This window comes from Aedes albopictus, chromosome 2 (genome assembly GCF_035046485.1).
Source record: "Aedes albopictus strain Foshan chromosome 2, AalbF5, whole genome shotgun sequence".
NCBI lineage: Eukaryota > Metazoa > Arthropoda > Insecta > Diptera > Culicidae > Aedes > Aedes albopictus.
The window spans coordinates 86,850,800-86,871,708 of NC_085137.1; the positions used below are offsets into that span (position 1 = coordinate 86,850,800).

The window sequence follows — 20,909 nt, forward strand, 5'->3', positions numbered from 1 at the left end:
ACTTGAAATTGTTCAGTGAAATGCGTTTCTAAACGATCTAGCAATGTTTTAATCATTTGTTCACTGCGATAACAGAGCAGAGCATACATTTATTTGCACAACATCACAATTCTCAATTAACGCATGAACAACAATTGTACGCCACAATATACTATTTGTGGTTGCCGCTCTATATCCTCGGTCATATCCAATGCTCGCTAGATCACGCTCCACAAGGTTCTGCCCATCGTGCTTTCTGTGCTCCTGCCAGAACGATTACGCTTTTTTATGCCAACTGGACCAGCGGCGAAAACCAACTTTTCAGGGTTGTTGTCTTGCATTCTTGCAACATGCCCTCGCACCATATCCTTCGGGCTTTGGTCATCTTCTGGACGTTGCGTTCGCCGTAAGGTGCAGTGAGCTCGTGGTTCATCCATCGCTACCACACATCGTTCTCCTGCACACTGCTTGAGATCGTCCTTAGCACACGTCGCTCGAATACTCCGTCTGAGTATTTGCAAGTCATCATCGATCTAGTGCCCATTGTGCACTACCGGTCTTATCAGCATTTTGTACATACATGCTACATTTGGTGCATGTAAAAATAGGCCGTGTCGATTTTTGCAAAATAGCGAATACACAATCCCGAATTTTCACAAATGGTTGCAAATGGACCAAAATGAAGCCCTGCAAAATAAAAAAAAAAAACATCTAAAAAATCGGTAAGCTAGTCTGCGATTGACTTGCAGTTTTATATGGGAATTTTAATTTTTCAGTATGGGGAAATCCTTGGGGATATCCAACTTTTCAAACTTTTGAAGAAAAAGGCATTTAAAGCAACTCTAACAATCCGCTCCCCCTGAAGATTTAGTGCATATAGTAGTGAACATTTTGTTAGAAGACAACTTTTTAGTTGCACTTCAGATAAGGGCGTTATTAAATTTCGAAACAATAATGGACATTTAATTCGTATGATTTCTAACTTCTTTAATTGGCATCACTGCACGTTTTGCGCGTTGAAGAGGGTGGTAACAGCCATCTGCGGCGTCACCACCCGCCGCTGATGGAGACGCAAGTACCTTAAAAAAATGGGATAGTTGGGATTGTTTTTTTTTTTTTTTATCTTTATTATCGAGATTTTCAGCCTATGGCTGGTTCATCTCCTGGAGGGTTTGGAGAGGGCTTCGCAGTGAGAGGCCCACCTGGCGATGATTACTACATAGTATTAAATTGGACACTAAATTACTACAATACAATACAGATACAATACAAATAGTTTCTATACGTTAGTTAAAATCCGTCCGGGAGAGTAGCAGAGTCTTCAGGGATGCATGTTGAGATTAGAGTGGTCAAATATTTTGGTATAGTCCAGTATCCTTCAGGAACGATATTAATGCTTCTTCGTTGGTCGGCTCGTTCGCTAGAGCATCTCTGATTGAGTGGGGAATAGCGCGATGATCACGTGCCGATTGGTAGCAGGGACAGTTGATTACTATGTGTTCAACAGTCATAGTTGTGTTGCAGGTTAGACATAGTTTGCGGAAAGGACCATGGTTTGTCATGTTATGAGTAAGATGACTGTGTCCCACTCGTAAGCGAGAAAGAACTTGTTGGTCGCGTCGGTCGGTTGTATCTGTCCATTTTGTAGTATCCTCTTTAATTTTCCTGATAAATAGGAGTCTATTGGTGGCCCATTCCTGGGCCCAGGATGAACGGATGATGGATTTGCACCAGGTCTTCAAGTCTGCTCCTGGCGTCAGGTCGGTGAAGGTGCGGCCGGATCGGCCAGTTGCGGCGAGCCGGTCTGCCTCATTGTTTCCTCGTATACCGCAGTGGCTCGGCACCCAGAGAAATGCTGTCTCTGGAGGGCAATTTGCCTGAATGGCTTGAATCCAAGGGTGACGTGAAGATGAGGAGTTGATAGTGGTAAGCACGCTGGCGGAGTCAGAGATTATGCAGGTTGGGCACCCGGTTATGGTTGTGATGGCAAAGCGTATTGCGGCTGCCTCGGCCGAAAAAACGGAACACTGATCAGGTAGTCGGAAGAAATAGCTGGTGTTGTAACCAGCGACACCAAAACCGGTTCTGTTCGAAGCCTTCGAACCATCTGTGTAGACGAGTTGGTGATAACGGTATTTGCCGGCTAACAATTTGGTGACATGAGAGCGCATGGCAGTAGAGTTGTCTCCTGCGCGAAACCGTTTCAAGATGGACAGGTCGACATGGAGATCAGTAGCGTCCCACCTTCTGGCTCCAACCCAGTGGACCTGGTCAACCGGGGGGAGTTCTAGATGGGCCAGATTGGTGAGGGCTCTGTTCGCCTCCCTGAGGAGAAAGACCTCTTGATTACCGGTCGTTTTTTCGAGGTATCCAATGGTTCTGCAGCACAGAGTCTCCGTGACCTGATAGCGGAAAGGAAGCACTCCAAGTTCTACACAGGCCGCATCTGCTGGGGTGGATGGGAGTAGTCCGGCGATTGTCCGAATAGCTTGATTGTATGTGGGGGCTAAACGATCGATGAGAGAGTTTCCAGCTAGTCCAAATATTTCAATTCCGTAGAACAGGCGACTATTGACGATAGCCTTAAGTATTCTGAGGAGAACGTCTCTGTTGCTACTCCTGTGTGGTTTGGAGAGAGTGCGAAGAAGGTTCAATCGTGTTTCGCAGTTTCTTTTGATGTCGCTGAAATGCTCTCCGAAGTTTAGCTTGCGGTCCAACCGGACTCCAAGAACTGCAACAGACTTTTTGTGCGGAATCCGGCATCCGTCTGCCTTTATCGGTGACGACAACACTCGATGACGTGATCGGCAGACATGAGAGACGACACTTTTCTCTGCAGACAATGTAAATCCGGTTCGGGTGGCCCATCTGGAGACCGAAGACACTGCTGCTTGGAGTTTTCGCCTAATGAACTTCAGTGTACGGCCGATAACAACCAACACAATATCGTCTGCATAAACGAAGACATAGATTTCTTTGGGTAGCGTTTCGAACATGCTATTCATGAGGACCAGGAAGATAGTAACTGCAATTACGGAGCCCTGCGGGACGCCTGTTTCCTCGGCTCGGATGGAGGAGTAGTTATTACCAATTATGACTTCAAAAGTCCTGCCGCACAAAAGGTTTTTCAAAAAGAAAAGAATGTGACCTCTTAGGCCCCAATCAGCTAACTGAAGAATGGCTCGGGGTGTCCAGGCACGATTGTATGCCTGCGCCAGATCTAGTGAGGCAATATCAGCATGAAGGTTTTCGTCTATTGCGTCCTAGAGAACATCGCCTAGGCCCGCAAAATAGGTTCCTGTGCCATGCCCAGGACGAAAGGCATGTTGTCGATGGTCGAGAAGTTGGTTATCCTCTAAGAAGCGACTTAATCGGCGGTTCACCATACGCTCTAAAATTTTGCTGGCACAGCACGTCAGGGAAATCGGTCTAAAATCGCTGGGTGTTGTAGCGGTACGTCCGTGTTTTGGGATGGGCACAACGAGACTATGGGTCCAGGTTTTAGGTATAGTGTTCGTAGTCCAGATTTTGTTCAATAGTTCAAGAAATACCGCCTTAGATTCGGGTGTAAGGTGTCGGAGTAGTGGGTATCCAAGATCGTCTGGGCCCGCCGATTTGCCCTTGCAACGACGTAGGGCGAAGTTTAGTTCTGCCATTCGAAACGGCGAGTTTATTGATGAAGGGTTAGTTTCTACCGGGATTACAAGTTGGTTTAGACTGTTGAGTGATACTTGATTGCGCCTGAGAAAATCCGTTTCGTAGAGGCCGAGAGACGAGAGAGAAGCGAAGTGGTCGGCGAGGGCGTTGGCTATGATAAGCGGATCTCGAGTTGGCCCGCTGGGAAGCTGCAGAGTCATTCCCTTCGCTCTCCGTTTGCCGTTCAAAGCGTTAACACGGCTCCAGATTTCGGATGCGGTTTGATTTGCATTGATCTCCTCCAAAAAATCCATCCAACTTTTCAGCTTTGCGTCGCGTATTTGTTGGCGGCATTGGTTCCTTTTGGAGTGGTAGATCTCCATGGCCTGTTGTTTAGCAGGATGTTCATTTGGGAGACGTTTTGCGGCACGTAACGCTTTTCGTCGCTCCTTGATCGATTTTTTTATGGCAGGAGACCACCAAGGGAGGGATCTACGACCAGGATTCCCTGAAGATCGCGGAATGGAAGCTGTGGCAGCTTCCTTGACAGCCTTTAGAAAGTCATCCATATTGTTCATGGCTGGGTCGAGAATTTTCGAATTTATTGATTCCTGGAATTGATACCAATCTGCTTGTTCATATTTCCATCAAGGACGGCGTGATATCGCTTGGGGTTGTTGATCAGTTGAGATAGTGATCGGGTAATGATCACTTCCCATTGGATCCTCAGCTGTTGCCCAGAGAAGTCGATTAACTATATATGGGCTGGCTAAGCTGACGTCAATAGCTGAACTTGTCTGACCTCTGGTGAAAGTGTGAGATCCGTCGTTGAGAATGACTAATCCGAATGCTTCTGCAATCTCCAGTATTAGTAAACCCCTGCTGTTGGAGGTATTACTTCCCCATTCAGGGTGGTGGCCGTTGACATCCCACATGATCAGGATTGGTGTATCTAGGTTTCGGATTACGTCCATAAGTTTTGATTTTAAATCCGGAATATTTCCATTGGGGAGATAGCCCGATATAACCGTTAGAGGGAAGGGATAGCCAAGTTTAACTCCCACTATAGGTAGATCGGTTGTCAGATGAAGAACATGGTGAGGTACCCCGACCTGAACACCGATCGCAGCTGAATGGTAGATGTTTCGGTTACATTTTAGATTCCACTTATATTGACCTCTTAAAGAGTTGTTCAGACCACTGATACTTATCCTGTGTGGTTCTTGGATTGCCAGGATAATAGGTTCGTGCTCTCTCACAAGAATTTCAAGGTCTGCCAGATTGTTATAATAACCGTTTACGTTCCACTGGATAGCCAGTGGTCTTCTAGAGGGGTTAGGCAGAGTGATGGTGAGTGGTAATGGACTTCAGACTGGTGAGCACCTACTGTCGTTTCAGGGGTATCTCTTTGTATGTCAGTCACTAGTGGATCTGGCAAGACAGAAGGCCCTGCTGCGGGGATGGGAATACCCTTTTGGAGTTGGAGTAGATCGTATAATGTTGCATCAGACCTTGCTGTTGGTGGCAGGGCGCTTGTCGAACCTTCTGACGAGACGGCATGTTCTTCCACGTTCGATCTATGTTGAGTGTTGGTCGGTAGCGGTGCGATGTTTCCCACGTCGTCCTTAGGGGTATAGGAGTAAACTCCCTTTTCCGTCCCTCTTCCAGCCACCAAAGAGTGTTCAGGGTTGTCCGGCAGTACCGGTGTAGAGTTGACGTACGCACTGACGGTGCCTGAACTACTCAGTGATTCCACCGGGTATGTACGATGTAATTTGGGATGGGCTTCACTGGATGAATATTCTGGAGGCTGGTTCGCTGTCAGCGGGCAAGTTCTGCCAGGCGATGCGTTGATTCCCACGTCGTCGGTAGGGGTATAGGAGTAAACTCCCTTTTCCGTCCCTCTTCCGGCCGCCAAAGAGTGTCCAGGGTTGTCCGGCAGTACCGGTGTGGAGTTGACGTCCGCACTGACGGTGCCTGGGCTGCTCAATGGCTCCACCGGGTGCATTCGTTGAGCTCTGATGTGTTTGGATTTTCGGGTTGCATATTTGTGAGGCGTAATGGCATTCGGATCATCGGCTATGGTTTTGATGGAATGGGATTTGGGTAAAGTCCTCTCATCATTCGTGTGTTTCTTAGTGTCAATGTCAATTGGGTGGTGAGGCATTGTTGGGCAATGGATTATTGTACATGTAGGGTTAACTTTCTGAGGACTCGACTGGCAGGGTCGTTTAGGTATCTGATATGTAACCGGATGCGTTGAGCATCGGTTTATTTCCGAAGGGGATTTCGATGTCATCCGATTCGGGTTGGGAGTCCAAGGTCATGTCCATATCTTCCGGATCAGTTGTTGGTGAGATGCAATTCTTGGAACGTTTGTGGCGCAGTTCGTAGCTGTCTGTTTTAGCAACCTTCTTTTTGGGACCGATTTTGTTATTATTCGCTGTCTGGGATTTACTCCGATCGGGTGGATCGACGACTTCCAAGTTTGCCGTATGGAGACTTTCAGTACGTGAGTTTAGGTTAGTGGATTTATTCGCAGGTTTCTTAGGAACGTAAATGTCTCTGATTACTGCGACTTCCTTATCTTTCCTGGCCAACTCGGCTTCCAGGTAGCGTATCTTCTGAACGAGATCATTAAATGTTCCGTGCTCCTTGGCAAGAGTCATTCTTTCTTGCGAAGGAAGCTTCATTGCTGCTTCGAGTCTCTCGATGTGAGCGTCTTTGTTTCGGATTTCTGTTAGTAGGGCTTCTATTCTTTCGTCTTTGCGCTTCATTTCCTCCAGCACGTTGTCCAGTTTAGTGGAAAGTTCAGTGAAACGCTGGTCGTTGCTAGCAGTAACAACGGAGGCCATTGATTGCGGGTTGTGCCTAAGTTCGTACTGCCGCTTAGCTGCTGGGTACGAAATTCCCATGTCGACCCGAAGATGTTGAATGTCTTGTTCCTTGATGTACGTAGGACATTTTCGACTAGAGAGGGCGTGGTTCGTGGAGTTGCATCGATTACAGAAGGCAGCAGCGGTACACGGATGTTCGCTGTCGATCTCGTGCATTCCAGAGCAATGACCGCAGGTTGGGTTGGACGTTTTTTGACAGCGGGTACGGGTATGTCCGAACTGCCAACAGCAGTAGCACAGCATAGGCGAAGGATAAAATGGTCGAGTACGACATCGGATCCATCCTATGAAAATACTTTCGGGAGCGGTTGTACCGTTGATGGTAAGAACGATGGTTGGTGTGTTTATCGTCGTATCTCCATCACGCCGGGTAATCCGACGCAGCTGCTTAACACCTTGGGACTGCAGTTCAGTGACCAGCTCTTCATCAGAATACACGCGCGCTTCGCTGCAACTGATAACACATTTGGAGACGTTAAGAACTGGGTGTTCGACGATTCTGATCGGGAATCCATCAGCGAGATTCGACATCCTCTTCAGCTTTTCGACATGAGCTTTATTTCGCAGCTTCAAAACGTATGATGCTCCTCGTGATTCGGGGTATGCTCCGTCAATTTTTACTCCTAGGTAGGCTTCTACTGACTTTCGCAAGAGGAAAGGAGCGTTAGGTAAGCTACCCTCCGCAGCTTCCATGCGTAGCATCACTAGTTGCCCGTGGTTTCCGTTAGGGTCTCCCCATTCAGGAAACAGAGGTTCGGCGAATTCTCCATCACGGCGGTTTGACGGACCCGCATCCCCATTGGGGAAGGGGTCGGTCCCCGACAACATGTCGGAGGACTACAGCACGATAGTCGGTAGTACAGACCACTGCGAAAAATATATTTATTCACCTGCACACGAAAACAGTTGGTCTGCACTGAACGAGATTCCACTCACCGAGCGATTTCTCGGCTGGGTGTGAACAAAGAAAAAACTGTTTATTGTTCGATCTTTCCACAGCACATACACTCCACGATGTGGATAGAGTCGAAACTACGGCAGTGATTCTTCAGGAAAGAAAGCACTTTCCGTCTAATCTTTTGCGGTATGCTTGGTTTGGGGTAACTATCACGGGGATACGGCTAATAGACTGTGGGATTGTAAATATTATTGCGATATTACTTTATAAAAACTTGGTATCTTCAGTAAAGTTGTTAACATGATCAAGAGCTGTCCAGTGATGAACTAAATCATTGGCAAATTCATCGCTGGGCGGCGCTAGTGTGCATACAAACTGCATGCAAAAGTATAAACGTATATGCGTGTATCTCAATAACGTGATAATTTAAGTAGGTGGTGTCTTCGACAAATTTGTTGGATGGGCCACGGGCTATCCAGTGACGAACGCAATACAGTCTAGACTAGTACTACACGGTTGATTCAGGGGTGCAGTAGGAATCCGTGTTGTAGGAATCCCAGAGCTTATGGGATTTCGCCTAATTGGGGGTGTGAGCGAATATATCCTCCTACAAGATAGCACCATACTTTCTTTGGCAAAGTTGTAGTACTAGAATTAGTTAGCAATTTGGCCGATAGAGGCGCTATGTAGAAGTGGTTGCTTATGTTCACTCGCCAGTAGAAGCACTTATAAATTATCGTATGGGATATCTCAAGATCAAGATGATTTGGAACAATGCTGTCTTCGGCAAAGTTGTTCTGTGGGTCTAGAACAATCTGGTGATTTACCAATTAGTTTGTGATTTCGTCACTAGGCGAATTTCTGAAGGAAACCAAGAAGGAACTCCAGGAGGAATCCCGAATGGAACTTCTTCAGGAAAACCAGGAAGAAGTTCTCACGGAATCTAAAAAAAAAAATCCGGTTAAAATCCCTGACGAGATGTCCGATGAAACCTTTAAAGAACTTCTGAAGGAAACCATGGATAAGCTTTTAGAAAAACCTTAGAAAAAAAAAAACTCGCGGACAAATCTAAGAAGGCACTTTTGGTGGAATTTAAGAACTTTGGAACTTTGGAACTTCGAAATGAATTCCCGGAGGAATCTCTGAAGAAACCCCTGAAGGAATACAAGAAGGAGGAATTCCCAAATGAAACGCCAAAGGAAAATCTTGGAGAAATCCCAGAAGGAAGTGCTGGAGGAATCAAAAAGGGAGGAATTCCCAAAAATGGGAATCCCAAAAGAAATTCCTCGTTCAATTCCGAAATGAACTGATGAAAGAATTTTAAAAGAAACTCCTGCAGGGTCCTTTAAATGTGGTGGTGAATTTAATTCAAATGAAACCAATATGATATTCTTAATATACATATTAGTGAGCAAACTAATATCTTCGAAGGAGCGCCTAGGCTAATATGGTGTTAAACTTTATTGGGAGCATCAACTTCATGTTCGGTATCAAGCATAAAGATGGGGTTTTTGAGTCTTTAGCTTTGGTGATAATTGCAATTATGGTCTTGATGTCGGTGTTCTGAACCTGGCAATGTTTTCTTTCTATTATTGTTTTTTTTTTTTTTTTATAATATTCGTTAAACATACAAGTTAAAATTGAAATCAGAACTAAGATTCGAGTTTTTTTTTGCTTTTTGTCATGAAAATTTTGTTGAGGGGGGAGGAAGTTGTTTAACAAGCTACGCCATTTATGGGGATGGTATCCGAATTTGTTACGAAATGTTACGAGGGGGAGAGGGGTATTGAAAATCACCTAAAAAAGCTACGTCCCAAAAAAGTCCTAGTTATACACTGATAGGCAAAAAGTGCCCACCCCATCATTTTTTGAATTTCTCTCATTTTTTTGGTTGAAATTAAAGTAAGCCACTGCAGTTTTTTTTAGAACTTCTTTTTAATATTCTTTTCAAGTTTTACTTACAGAACAATGATAAAAAAAGATTTCGACTCAAAGAAAAAAAAACAAATGGTATTGAAGAAAAAAAAAACATTGACAAAAAAAGTGCCCACTTCGAAAATCTATGTTTTCGATAAGCTTCCATCGAAAGACCCCTCAATTGTTTACGTTTTGAGGTTTTGACATGTTTTGAACTGCCCATAATCGCATAGTTGACGTAATTACCAATGACAATGCCAGCACTCTCAAGCTAATATCTATCAAATGTGCATAATTGTGACCAATTTTATTCAATAGAACACAAGATCTAATCACTAGCTAGATATCAACGTGAAAAAAATCACAAACCTTTTTATTAATCATTGTTAAAATTTCAAAAGTGTGTTGAAAACTACAGTGGCGCTTACGTCAACTATGCGATTATGGGCAGTGAAGCAAACGGCTTGTTGGACGTAATTTTTGAAAGTTCCCTTGGTCTGGTGCATTTGTTTAGGTAGAAAAAAATGGAGAACGTAGTGGTTTCGAAAGCATTTCCCTTATGTATCCGAAAATTGGTGGTTCGTGATGTGCAAAACGGTGAATCGCACCAGGCTGTCGCTAGGAATTACAACATTAGCAAGGCAGCGATTGGGAAAATTCTTCTGAAACAAAAAAACATTCGGATCAGTAGTGGATTTTTCAGGTAGAAGCAGGAAACGCAAAACGGATACAAGAACGGATACCAAGATCTTGCGCGAAGAAAAGAAAAACCCGAAAATTACTGTCCGTGAGATCCAGGAAACCCTTCAGCTATCAGTTTCTGTTCGAACTGTTCGTCGTCGTCTTGTAGCACAGGGGCTCATTAACAAGGTTGCCTGGAAGTGCCCATTGAATAGCCAAGCGGCTCAAGTTTGCTATTTAGCAAGCTGATAAGCCCGATGAGTTCTGGAAAACAGTTCTCTGGGCGGACGAATTGAAATTCGAGCATTTCAATCGAAAGCAGCGGGTTTGTGTGTGGTGCAGATCGGGTGAGGAGCTACCCGAGCAGAAGAAAATAGCTGAAGAATAACAAACTCAGGTATGATAAACTGAATACCTACAACCTGAATGAGGTATTAAGCAGCATAAAAGGTAAAATATCTAAAATAACAACTGGTGTGTATTCTGTGCATAACACGTGAATAATGATATCAGGTATGGCAATACCTAAATAATAATCGGCGATTCTTCCATACAAATAACTAATTTTCTATAATTGAATATTACCTCAAGCAGTCCTCAACACCAAACCAATAACTCGTTGAATTATACCAATAACTACAAAATACCAAAGTAAATTATTTTCAATACCAGGATAACCGACCAATACCTTGTCTTGGCATGATACCTGACTTTGGTATGCTTCAGTTATGTGTCAGTTATTCATTCCTGTTCGGGTACAGGATCGCCACATCCAAGGTACGGTGAAGCATGGAGGAGGAAATGTGATGGTCTGGGGGTGTTTTATCTTGGAGTGGAGAGGGTAGTCTCGTGAAAATCGATGGAATAATGATTGCAGATTCCTACATCGACATCCTGCGAGAAAATCTGGAGGTTTCCCTGATCCAGACGGACCTTGAAGAGAAGTTTCTATATCAGCAGGACAACGACCCGAAGCATATTGCCAAGTAGACCAAGTCTTTCTTCCGGTCTTGCCGGATCTAACCGCTGGAATTGCCTCCACAAAGCCCGGACCTCAACCCCATCGAGAATTTGTGGACGATTCTAGATGCCAGGTATGACAAAACTGGCGTTACCAACAAGTCCAACTATTTTGAAGCCCTCAAGCACGCCTGTGACGAGCTTGTTCCACAGCACCGAAGAAACCTGGTGGAGAGCATGCCGAAGCGCCTGCGGCTGGTCCTGAAGGCCAAAGGAGGACACATAAACTATTAAAACGCTTTTCTATTACTTAAATTTATTTTCCCGGGAGCCAAAATAAGGTGGGCACTTTTTTGTCACTGTTTTTTTTTCTATAATACTAATTGATTTTTTTTTCTTTGAGTCGAGCTCTTTTTTAATCATTGTTCTGTAAGTAAAACATGAAAAGGATATAAAAAAGAAGTTCTCGAAAAAAAAAACTGCAGTGTGTTTACTTTAATTTCAACCAAATAAATGGGAGAAATTCAAAGAATGATGGGGTGGGCACTTTATTTTCCTATCAGTGTAACTAGGATATATCTTTTTAAGGGTCTAAGATATATTTATTTAATAAAGACACTACACCGTCTTCAACCAGAGGTTGCACAGACTGAACAATCACATACATGAGACAACGGACAGCACACGAAACACCCAGTGGTCCGGTGGAGAATTTTTCGTTTGACGAAAAGTTTTCATCGACTGGAGTGGGAATCGAACCCACACTCCGAGGCTTACGAAACGGCCAGACGACCGACGCCTCTAACCGCACGGCCACGATATATCTATTTAACCCTCTAATACCCAAATTTTAGATTCTGATCTAAATATCATTTTTCGTCATCTAAAATCGATTTAAACATGTTTTGGAAGATGATTCTTTTCAATTCTCGATTTCGTGAATTTCAGTTTTTGATTTTTCTAATTTTTATTTTTAAACATCCCCACACTTTTATATTTTTCCTGGAAGCCAATTTGGGGAACGGATTTTTTGAGATGAAAACATTTTGAGATTTTATGATTATTGTTGAAATATTATTATTTTAATATTTTTCACAGAAAATTTAATTTTCCGTGTAATTTTAAGGAAAATAATTTTAGAGTGCATTCGATTCCCTTAAACTGTTAAACAAGGATAGAATGATTTGGGAAAAATTTAAAATATGTTAATTGTGATTCAATACAAAATAAACAATGACTTCTAAAAGGTGACTAAAACATCAATTTTTCAATGATTTTTAAAATATGTAAATACGCTTCAAAATACAACAAAACCATTTTGAGATATACAAAACAGTCCTAAATATCAGCCAAAAATATAAAAAAAAAAAATGATTTTCCACGAAACAAAAATTACAAAAATGCTCAAACTATACGCCGTCTAAAGGCGGGATTGGGTATTAGAGGGTTAAGGGACCATTTTTCTACAAGATTTGGCTATTCCTTATCTGACCATCATTTTCAAATTCTTATATCGCCGGATTCAATGAACTGAATTGAATGAAATTTAAAAAAAAAAAACATTATAATGAGTATGTGCAGCATTTTCTATGTGATGGTGACGCAAGGATCCTCAAATGTAGCGGTCGCACTAGTGGCAACCATTTGTTCATTCCCGTTGTAAGTATCCAAATTGATGGAATTCATTACAGAACACATTTTTTTCTCTGTTAGAACCATGACCACTGCGACCAATATTTGATCTATTGTGGTATACCCCGTGTCCTTTGTATAGTGAATGTGGTATTACTTCATCACCATTGAGAAGTTATAAATTATTCGGTTTTGTTACAGTAGTCATTTTCAACTTAATCGCAAGAAAGGTTCTGATTGATAGGTTCTGCTTTAAACACGCTCCTTTTTCAGACAAAATCGGACCCCTTAACGGTAAAATCAGAAATGATACCGATATTGACCATGCATCGGAACCCTAGTCTTTACTGCCTCAAATCAGTGAACACCGAATAAAAGATTAGAATTACTAATCCATTTTTCCTTGTTTCAAGATCCATTTCGGCCAGCACCAAACCGAGACCTATCACTTTTACCAATGTATGAAATGAAATAAGGACCAAAGTTTTTCCTTTAATTACTAAAATATGCAGTTCCTAAGTTGGAAACAGTTAGGACATGGGTTTGGTTTGATAGATCTTTCGCCGCAACGCAACCCAAAAAGGTGATCTACCCACGCTACGGGTCCCCCCTCAACCAGCCATCCATTAGCACAGGTCGCCTGACACCTTGGATTGGGGTTACCTGTTTAGTGGACTTTTTCCCCCGGAACAGGTGGTCCGTAGTACTATTCTAAACCGGCAGCTGCAAGGGCAATGTAAGTCCAGATATTAATTGAGGGGGTTAGAAGCAAAGGGGTGTAAGTGACAAAAACCTACTTTCGAGTAAATGAGGTTTAAAGTTTTTTTTATCAATTTTTCATCCCATACAAAATGTATGGAGTTTCAAAATCGACCCAATTTTCTCCGATTTTTTATAATTTTTCTAATCATTGTAAAAATAATCTTAAAAAAGTTCCTGAAAGCTTGGAATCTGAATAATTTTTTGATATGCTCAGCTTAAAATCGACAAAATGGTCACTTACACCCCTTTGCATCTGGGCCCCTCAATTCTGAACATACATATCTGTGAAATGAAGAATAATAAATGATAATAAATAATATTGATAATAAGAAAAAGATAATGTCTGATTACATTAGTTGTTGAAACATGCTTATGAATTCCAATTTTTTGAAACCATTATCTTAGTGCAAGAATTAAGTACTCTACGTACGGACAATTTTTCCATGTACTGTTTACAGCTTATTTTTTTTCAAGCTTTTCCCTTAAACATACACAATCAATACATAAGCTTACAACGCTGCGTAAGCTTACCATTTTCGACCACCACCAGTAGATGGCGCCTATCGTTCAAATAGAACATCGCCATAAGCTTCCGTATACTCACTCATCGAATGCCCGGCGTCACGACGGCGATACAGCAAGCTGAGGCCATTCACCACTCTCATATCAGCCAGCGAACGCTGGCTGCGGGAGCGCTTCAAGAAAGGTGCGGAAGAAAGATGCGCGAGTGGGAACACAACGCGGCGGCGAGCATTGCCACTTGCCATGCTGATTATTATCCAACCAAACAAGAGCCAAGCCATCACTATACAGCTGTGGCGAGACCAGCAAGCGCGAGGCGATTGGGGTAGGTTAGTTTAATTGGGGTAAATATTTATGATATGCGTGTCGCCGGGTTAGGAAGTCACCGTTTTCGCGAGACGCTTTTCGGGGGTTTGCTGGGGGGTTTTACGATGTGCGAAATTATACGGTAGACAGCTTGATAAGCGTGTGAAATAGGAATTGCTATGGACTTAGAAAGAGTGGTTTCAATGTTGATGGCAGTTATTTCTTGGTATAATTCTTAGTAGTTTTCGATAAGATTATGATGCTCATGTTTGATTGAAGTTTTTACTTGTTGTTCGTTAGAAAATTATGGGGCGAATCTAAGCATGTTACAGCCGATTGCGTCACCATCGACATCCCATGGTGCATTCAATTCGTTCGAAACGAATAGAAACGTTCACACAGTTGCGCTGGTGAACTGTGCAATCGAGCATTTGCATGTTTTCCCAGTTTGATAAGGGCATTTCTACGCTAGCAATTCCTGTGTACAAGTCGTAAAAGCAGTTAATCGCTTAGTTCCTTGCCATCCGCCCACCAGTCGTCGTCTTGGCCCCGTCGTACTGCGGCTGACGGCCTCGTCTGACTACGCTTGTCGATGTCAGCAGCAGCCGCAGCTGCAGCTGCAGTAGCAGCCAACAACAACAGTGTACTGCCTATAGTTCAGGTTCATCGTCATTCAGAGCCATTAAGGATTGTAGTTCGTTGTTATAAAAGCTGTGCGCACACTATAAGTCTAGGAGGTGACTTGTTTTCTTGCCTTTCAGTAGGTATTTTTCTTACAGGTTATGGATTGAATCGTGATTGGAAGATGCAGACGATGCATTTTCGAATCCTTGAACTCTGACATTTTACATTGTTGGAGGCTTCGGGAACAGCGATTGATTGAAGCCAGTCCAGCGCAGCATGGTAAAACTTTTCTTAATTTGAAATCGTTCTCTCCTGTTTCGTAAGGCTATGGAAAGTGATTTGGAACATTAGGCAAGCACAATTGAATGGCATTGTATTGAGCGAGTCAGCTTCGAAACTAGAATCACGAAATGATAGAATTGGACAATTAATTATCTAAGGATAAAGTTAAAAGGAATGTGTAGACACCAGAAAATAAAACCTAACATTCAATTTGAAGGGGACTTTTCTGGACTAATGAACACTTTGGCCTCTTGAAAGATATGGATGACAATTTTCTCTTTTTTGATAAGGTCTTTTGAGTCAAAACACTGATTTTCAATATCATAACTTGTTAAGCTGTGGCGTAAGTTGTACCTCTATAGCTGATCCATAGGTCTACAGATCACTCAAATTAAATTTTATTTGTTGAGTTTTATCACCAGAATCTTACTCGTAACATTCTAAGACCTATTTTTTTATACTAGAAAAGTTGAAGAATATCTCGTAGTGCTGCTTTGCTGTTCTGGATTACCTAAAATATTCATCTCAGTGACGTCCTTGATTATACCAAACAAAGAAAGTGCGTCTGCATCTATCTAAATAAGTTAGACCACGGGAGCGGACCTGGTGTGATGGTTAAAGCACGTGTCTATCACGCCGAGAACCTGGGATCGAATCCAACTCCCGACAAATTCACAAAATGTGAGTTCTTCCTTCGGAAGGGAAGTTAAGCGTGAACTAGCCTAGGGCTAAAATTCTCGTTAATACAGAAACGTTATGTTTTCCGGCCTTGGCAGTCTTTCAGAGCAGCAAGAACAATATTGCTTCAATTTCCGACGGTTTCGGTAATGTATTTTACCGAAACCGTCGGAAATTGAAGCAATATTGTTCTTGCTGCTCTGAAAGACTGCCAAGGCCGGAAAACATAACGTTTCTCTAGCTACAATATCCAGTCGTTAAGCAATCCTTCTCGTTAATACAGATAGAAAAATAAAATAGACCATAGATGTTCAACCCATAGCCGGAACCGAATGACTTCCATACAGTTAAAAGTTTTTTTCTGGCTTTCTCAGTCTTGGATAAATCTAAACGGCAAGTTTTGCTTTTCCCTGCCGGCAAGTTTTGCTTGCCGTTTTGATTAACCTAAGACTGAGAAAGCCAGCAGTTTTTCTAAGTTAAATTAATAATAGATGTTACATTTTTAATTTAAATTCTTTTGGTCAATCCCCAACTCTCCATCAGACGAATCCCGAGAAAAGGCGGATAACTAGATGATATCACTTACTATGTTATCGATGTTATCATGTTGTTATTTTTGTTATCATCTTTTCCAATTGATGATAATCAGATGATAACCAATTAAGTTATCAATAATTTTCGCGATAAGTTAAAAATACTAAATGATAACAAAATATGTTTTCAGTTTCCAAACGCACATTTCAAAGCTTTCCTAAAGCTGGGGGTCTGGTGGACCTCGAATCGAGACCCACTGGGCGCAATAGTTGAAAACATGTAATGTAATTATAATTTTTTTTTCAACTGCTAACTATGTCGGTAAAGTAGATTTTTTACTATTTTGGTCGGTAAAATAGCTCTGAATGATAACAAAATCAGTTATCAATCAGCTGTATTTTTCCATGTTGATAACTATATGTAATATTGAATAAAATACTGTACACGCAAAACAAGGAAAGCTACCAAAAATTGAGATATGCCTTTTCTACCAATTTATGTATTAAAAACGTACAGAAAATGTGATAAATCATAATCCATTCGTTGTATTAAGATGCGCTACACGGTTCCATAGCTTCCATACCACTACACACAAACACCTCCATTCAAACCCGAGAAGTTGAACCTGGGTTGCGTCTAAAAATAACTTTCGCTTCGCTGCAGAGCTTCGCGTTATATTGTCTACATGGAATTTTCCACTTGCAAACAGCAACCTGCTGGATGCGGGCTTTTCAGTGCACAATGGGTCTAGAGTCGTATTTACGAAGACAAAAAATGTTTCTGCCAAGTTCTGTCATTTTTTTTTCCATTATTGTGAAATGATTACGGTCAATCAAGTGTGGCTTATCCAAAAATCTGCTGATTAATTATTCTCTATACAATATCAGAATGTTTTACAAAGTTATAGCAAATTTACAAAAATAAAACATTCGATTGATTTGATTGATTTGTCTTTATTCAAGAGACTTTCAGCCCTTGGATAAAACATTCGAATCATCAGAACTTTTCGAAAAGTTTTCAATAAATTGCAACTTTTTTGCCTTTGGTCATATTTTAGTTGAGTCCAACGATACATGAAGACCAATACATTAGTCACAAACTTTCAAAATTTAATTTAATTCGGTTCGCTTAGTCCTAAGGTACAGTAATTTGATAAACGGAAGTCAAAAACTAGATATAGATAGAAGGGCTCTAATTTCGTGTAAAGTTGAATAATCAATCAAGCCCAAATTTGCACCAATTAAATCAAACTCGTTGAGGAACAAGTAATCAAAATTTGAATAGTTTTGGTGGACTTTATAAAAGGATACAACTTACTAAAAATGTTTTAGGCAATTTTTAAAACTTAAACAAATATTATATTCCATATATCTCAGGACTCAGATCACTTAGAAAGTTGATGTCTTCGGCGATGTTGTTAGGTTGGTTACGGCCGCTCAGTTGATTAGCTGATTGGTTCAAGGTTCTGTCAGTAGGCGGCGCTAGTTACGGACTAATTGAAGCATGCAACTTGCTGTAACTTTTTCAAAAATGCACCAAATATTCTCAAATTTTTCCTGCCAGTTGCACAACTAGTAAGATATAAACGGTACAAATTTGGGCTCGATTGGATAACTTTACATAAAATTGGAGCAACTCTAATAAAGTAGTTCATATTTGAGTGTTCTTCGTTTAATTGCTATATCTCTGGATCAAGTGAACCGAATGAAATGCGACATTGCACAATTATGACTAATACATAGCTCTTTGAAAAACCTTTGACTTGACTTAGACACGTTCAAAGAAAACAAACTTACAGCTAGTTGATTACTTCACGAAAAAATATTAATCATTTGAATGATTTTGCAAATGTGTAACTAGCGCCGCCTAGTGAACCATTAACTGTAAGCCCTTGACTCACTTAACAACGTTGTCGAAGACACCAACTTTCTAAGTGGTGAGAGTCCTGAGATATATGAAATTTAGAATTTGCCGTTTATTGGTGGAATTTCTAATTAAACGATCCATCACCATCCATCATGGCATTGCAAATAAAATTATTAGAAAGCAGATTTTTGAATCAGTTTAACCAGACGCACCACCCTAACATAACAATAATAGGGATGACCCTATTGAAAATAAAGAAGACTGGTGCTCGAGCCTAGCTATTTAGCACTGTAGTTGGAGGAAATGCCAATGCAGAACCCGTAGCTTCCGGGAAGGTAAGCCCAGCTCCCTGGGTTAGTGGGTTGGTGTCAGGCCCTGCGAGCCAGCCGTAAAAAAGACTAGCACCGGAAAATCAACAAGAGAAAATCAATATTGAAAATAAACTTTCTAAAACACAATATGTGTCTAAAAACTTAAAGCTGAAGCTTAAACAGTTTTGTCTTCGCAAATACGGCTCTGGACCCATTGTGCAGTGTGGCGGCTGTATCACTTCCATCACCAAGCCACGTTTGTGTTGATGATGATGGCTTTCAGCCTCATGTCTATTCATGTGCAGTTATAGACGTGCTGGTTAGAGCGCAGGATACTGTATATCATCATGATAGTGCCTCGGTTCGATTCCCGTCGCCGCCCGTATTTCTTTTTAAACATGTATTGGTATTTGATGCCGCCGCTGCTGCCATGATCAGTCTAAAAATAGAACAAATAATGAGAAACCAGTGCGACAGAGCACACGCACACATGCGAAATTTTCCTTTTCCACATTCTAGGAAGCCAATACAATTTTTGGTATACTGCCACCTACCCATTTTTGGATTTGCAAGGCCCTAATACAATATTTGTATATGTTTCATACCCAATTGTATTAGAATCTGCCAATCTCAGGTTGCGTGTATAACACAATTAGTTACCAACTTGAACTCAATAGGGGTTCTCACTAAGCAGATTAAATTGCTGCGTATGCCATGATTTTTTGCTTATTTGAAATGTTTCATGATTTTGCGAATAAAATTATCAAAGATTGCCTTGGTGATCACGACGTTTAATCAGTTTAATCAGTTTACTCTATTAAGTGAATCCCCCTAATGATAACCTAACTTCTTATCACTTTGTTATTCGTGGAATAAATTTGAGTTATCATTTTTGTTATGTTGCCTCTTAATTCAACCTAAATGACAACAAACTCAATTATCAAACGAATGATAACCAGGTAACAGAACCTGTTATCATTTTATTATCCGCCTTTGCTTGGGATGTGTGTAAAAAAAGAGAAAAGTGTATTTTTAGCCTTCAGAAATGAAGGCCATTTCTGTGTTGTCCAATATAATCCAAACCATCATACTGTCGTGTGGGGCTACTTTTGAAATGTGGGGATACTTTTGAATATGATTTTTTTTTAATTAAAAATATGGTTCAAATCTTTTTGATGTCTTTGAGACTATTAAGAAAGATATTTTTTCCTTTATTTGGTTGAAATTGCTTTTCAAACAGACCCTTTATTGCTTGACAAGCAAAAAATGCAAAAACACATCGAATAAATCAAAAATTGATCCAACTATTGAAAATGTATGAATAGCTGTTCATTTTATTGATAATTTTTATTTGTATTAGAAGTGTCCAAAGTAGCCCCCATTCGGTTCTATATATGATGTGACTCACGATTATTATTGACGTGTTCGGACTTACCAAATAAGACAACGTGTTCCACTACTAACACTATATTTACAGTCCAGTGGATCGCTTAGGACTAAGAGAGCTATGCTAGGGGTTGAGTTGCTTTTATACTCAATTTGTACAGGAAGTCTACACAGTAGACAATAGATAGGTTTAACAATAAGAGAGGAACTATTGCGACCTCTGTGTCCAGTACGAACACTTATTATGGCATCTTGCTATAATAGGATTTTAATTATACATTACATCTTCCCATTCTTTGAAGTTTTAGTTCTCAGTACATAGTTTTATAATCAATACTTCAAATAATTTCTAAAGTCAAATCTCAAAGGTGCTTTTCGTTTACGAGTTGATCTTCTTAAGCCTAAACCTTTTGAAGAATGTCTCTTCAAGTCACTGCACGACTTTTTGTCTATTCCCTTGGCTGCACTTTCTTCATTTACATTGCGTGTAAGATAGTTTGGATGAAATTTGTCTGCTAAACTAGATTTCCTGATCTGACTTTTATGAACAAATTTTATGTTATCATTAACGTTAACCAAAAAAGTGCAAAAACTTACTTTCTTTACTATTCTGGCTGGAATCCATTTAACAAAATCCTTGAAAACATTTTTATACATAACTTTATCGTTAGCTTCAAAAGTGTCTTTATCTGGCTTGTTATCTTTCTTCAACATTACAATTTTGTCTTTACGTTTGGGGTTTATTGTACCTGACTCACGATTACAGTTTTTTGCTTGCTTTACATCACGTTGTGGGTTGAGTCTACTCAACAGTGTCCTGGGGTTGTATGACAAAATAAATTCATTTGGTGTTTTTGAGGTTACAGTACATGGTGTATTATTGTACGTCAGGATAAATTTGCTAATAAGCTCATCTAAATCCATTTTGCTGCGTTGGGATGTATCAAGAAGCAATTTTTTGAAAACCTTTTTAACAGTCTGTACAGCCCTCTCCGCTAACCCATTACTTTGGGGGTGGTAAGGGGGTATACGTGTCAT

The 20,909-nt window shown here is 41.1% G+C and overlaps 1 protein-coding gene across 1 annotated transcript; it reads right to left on the minus strand.

Moving 5' to 3' along the window:
- Positions 1-1,328: 1,328 nt before the first annotated feature.
- On the minus strand, positions 1,329-2,984 carry LOC134286112 (uncharacterized). The gene has a single exon (XM_062847685.1). The coding sequence runs from the start codon at positions 2,982-2,984 to the stop codon at positions 1,329-1,331; it is 1,656 nt and encodes a 551-aa protein (XP_062703669.1).
- Positions 2,985-20,909: the final 17,925 nt, after the last annotated feature.

What these genes read in the sequence shown, in the direction of transcription:
- LOC134286112 (XM_062847685.1), bottom strand. Translation starts at nt 2,984, where the DNA reads ATGAATAGCATGTTCGAAACGCTACCCAAAGAAATCTATGTCTTCGTT.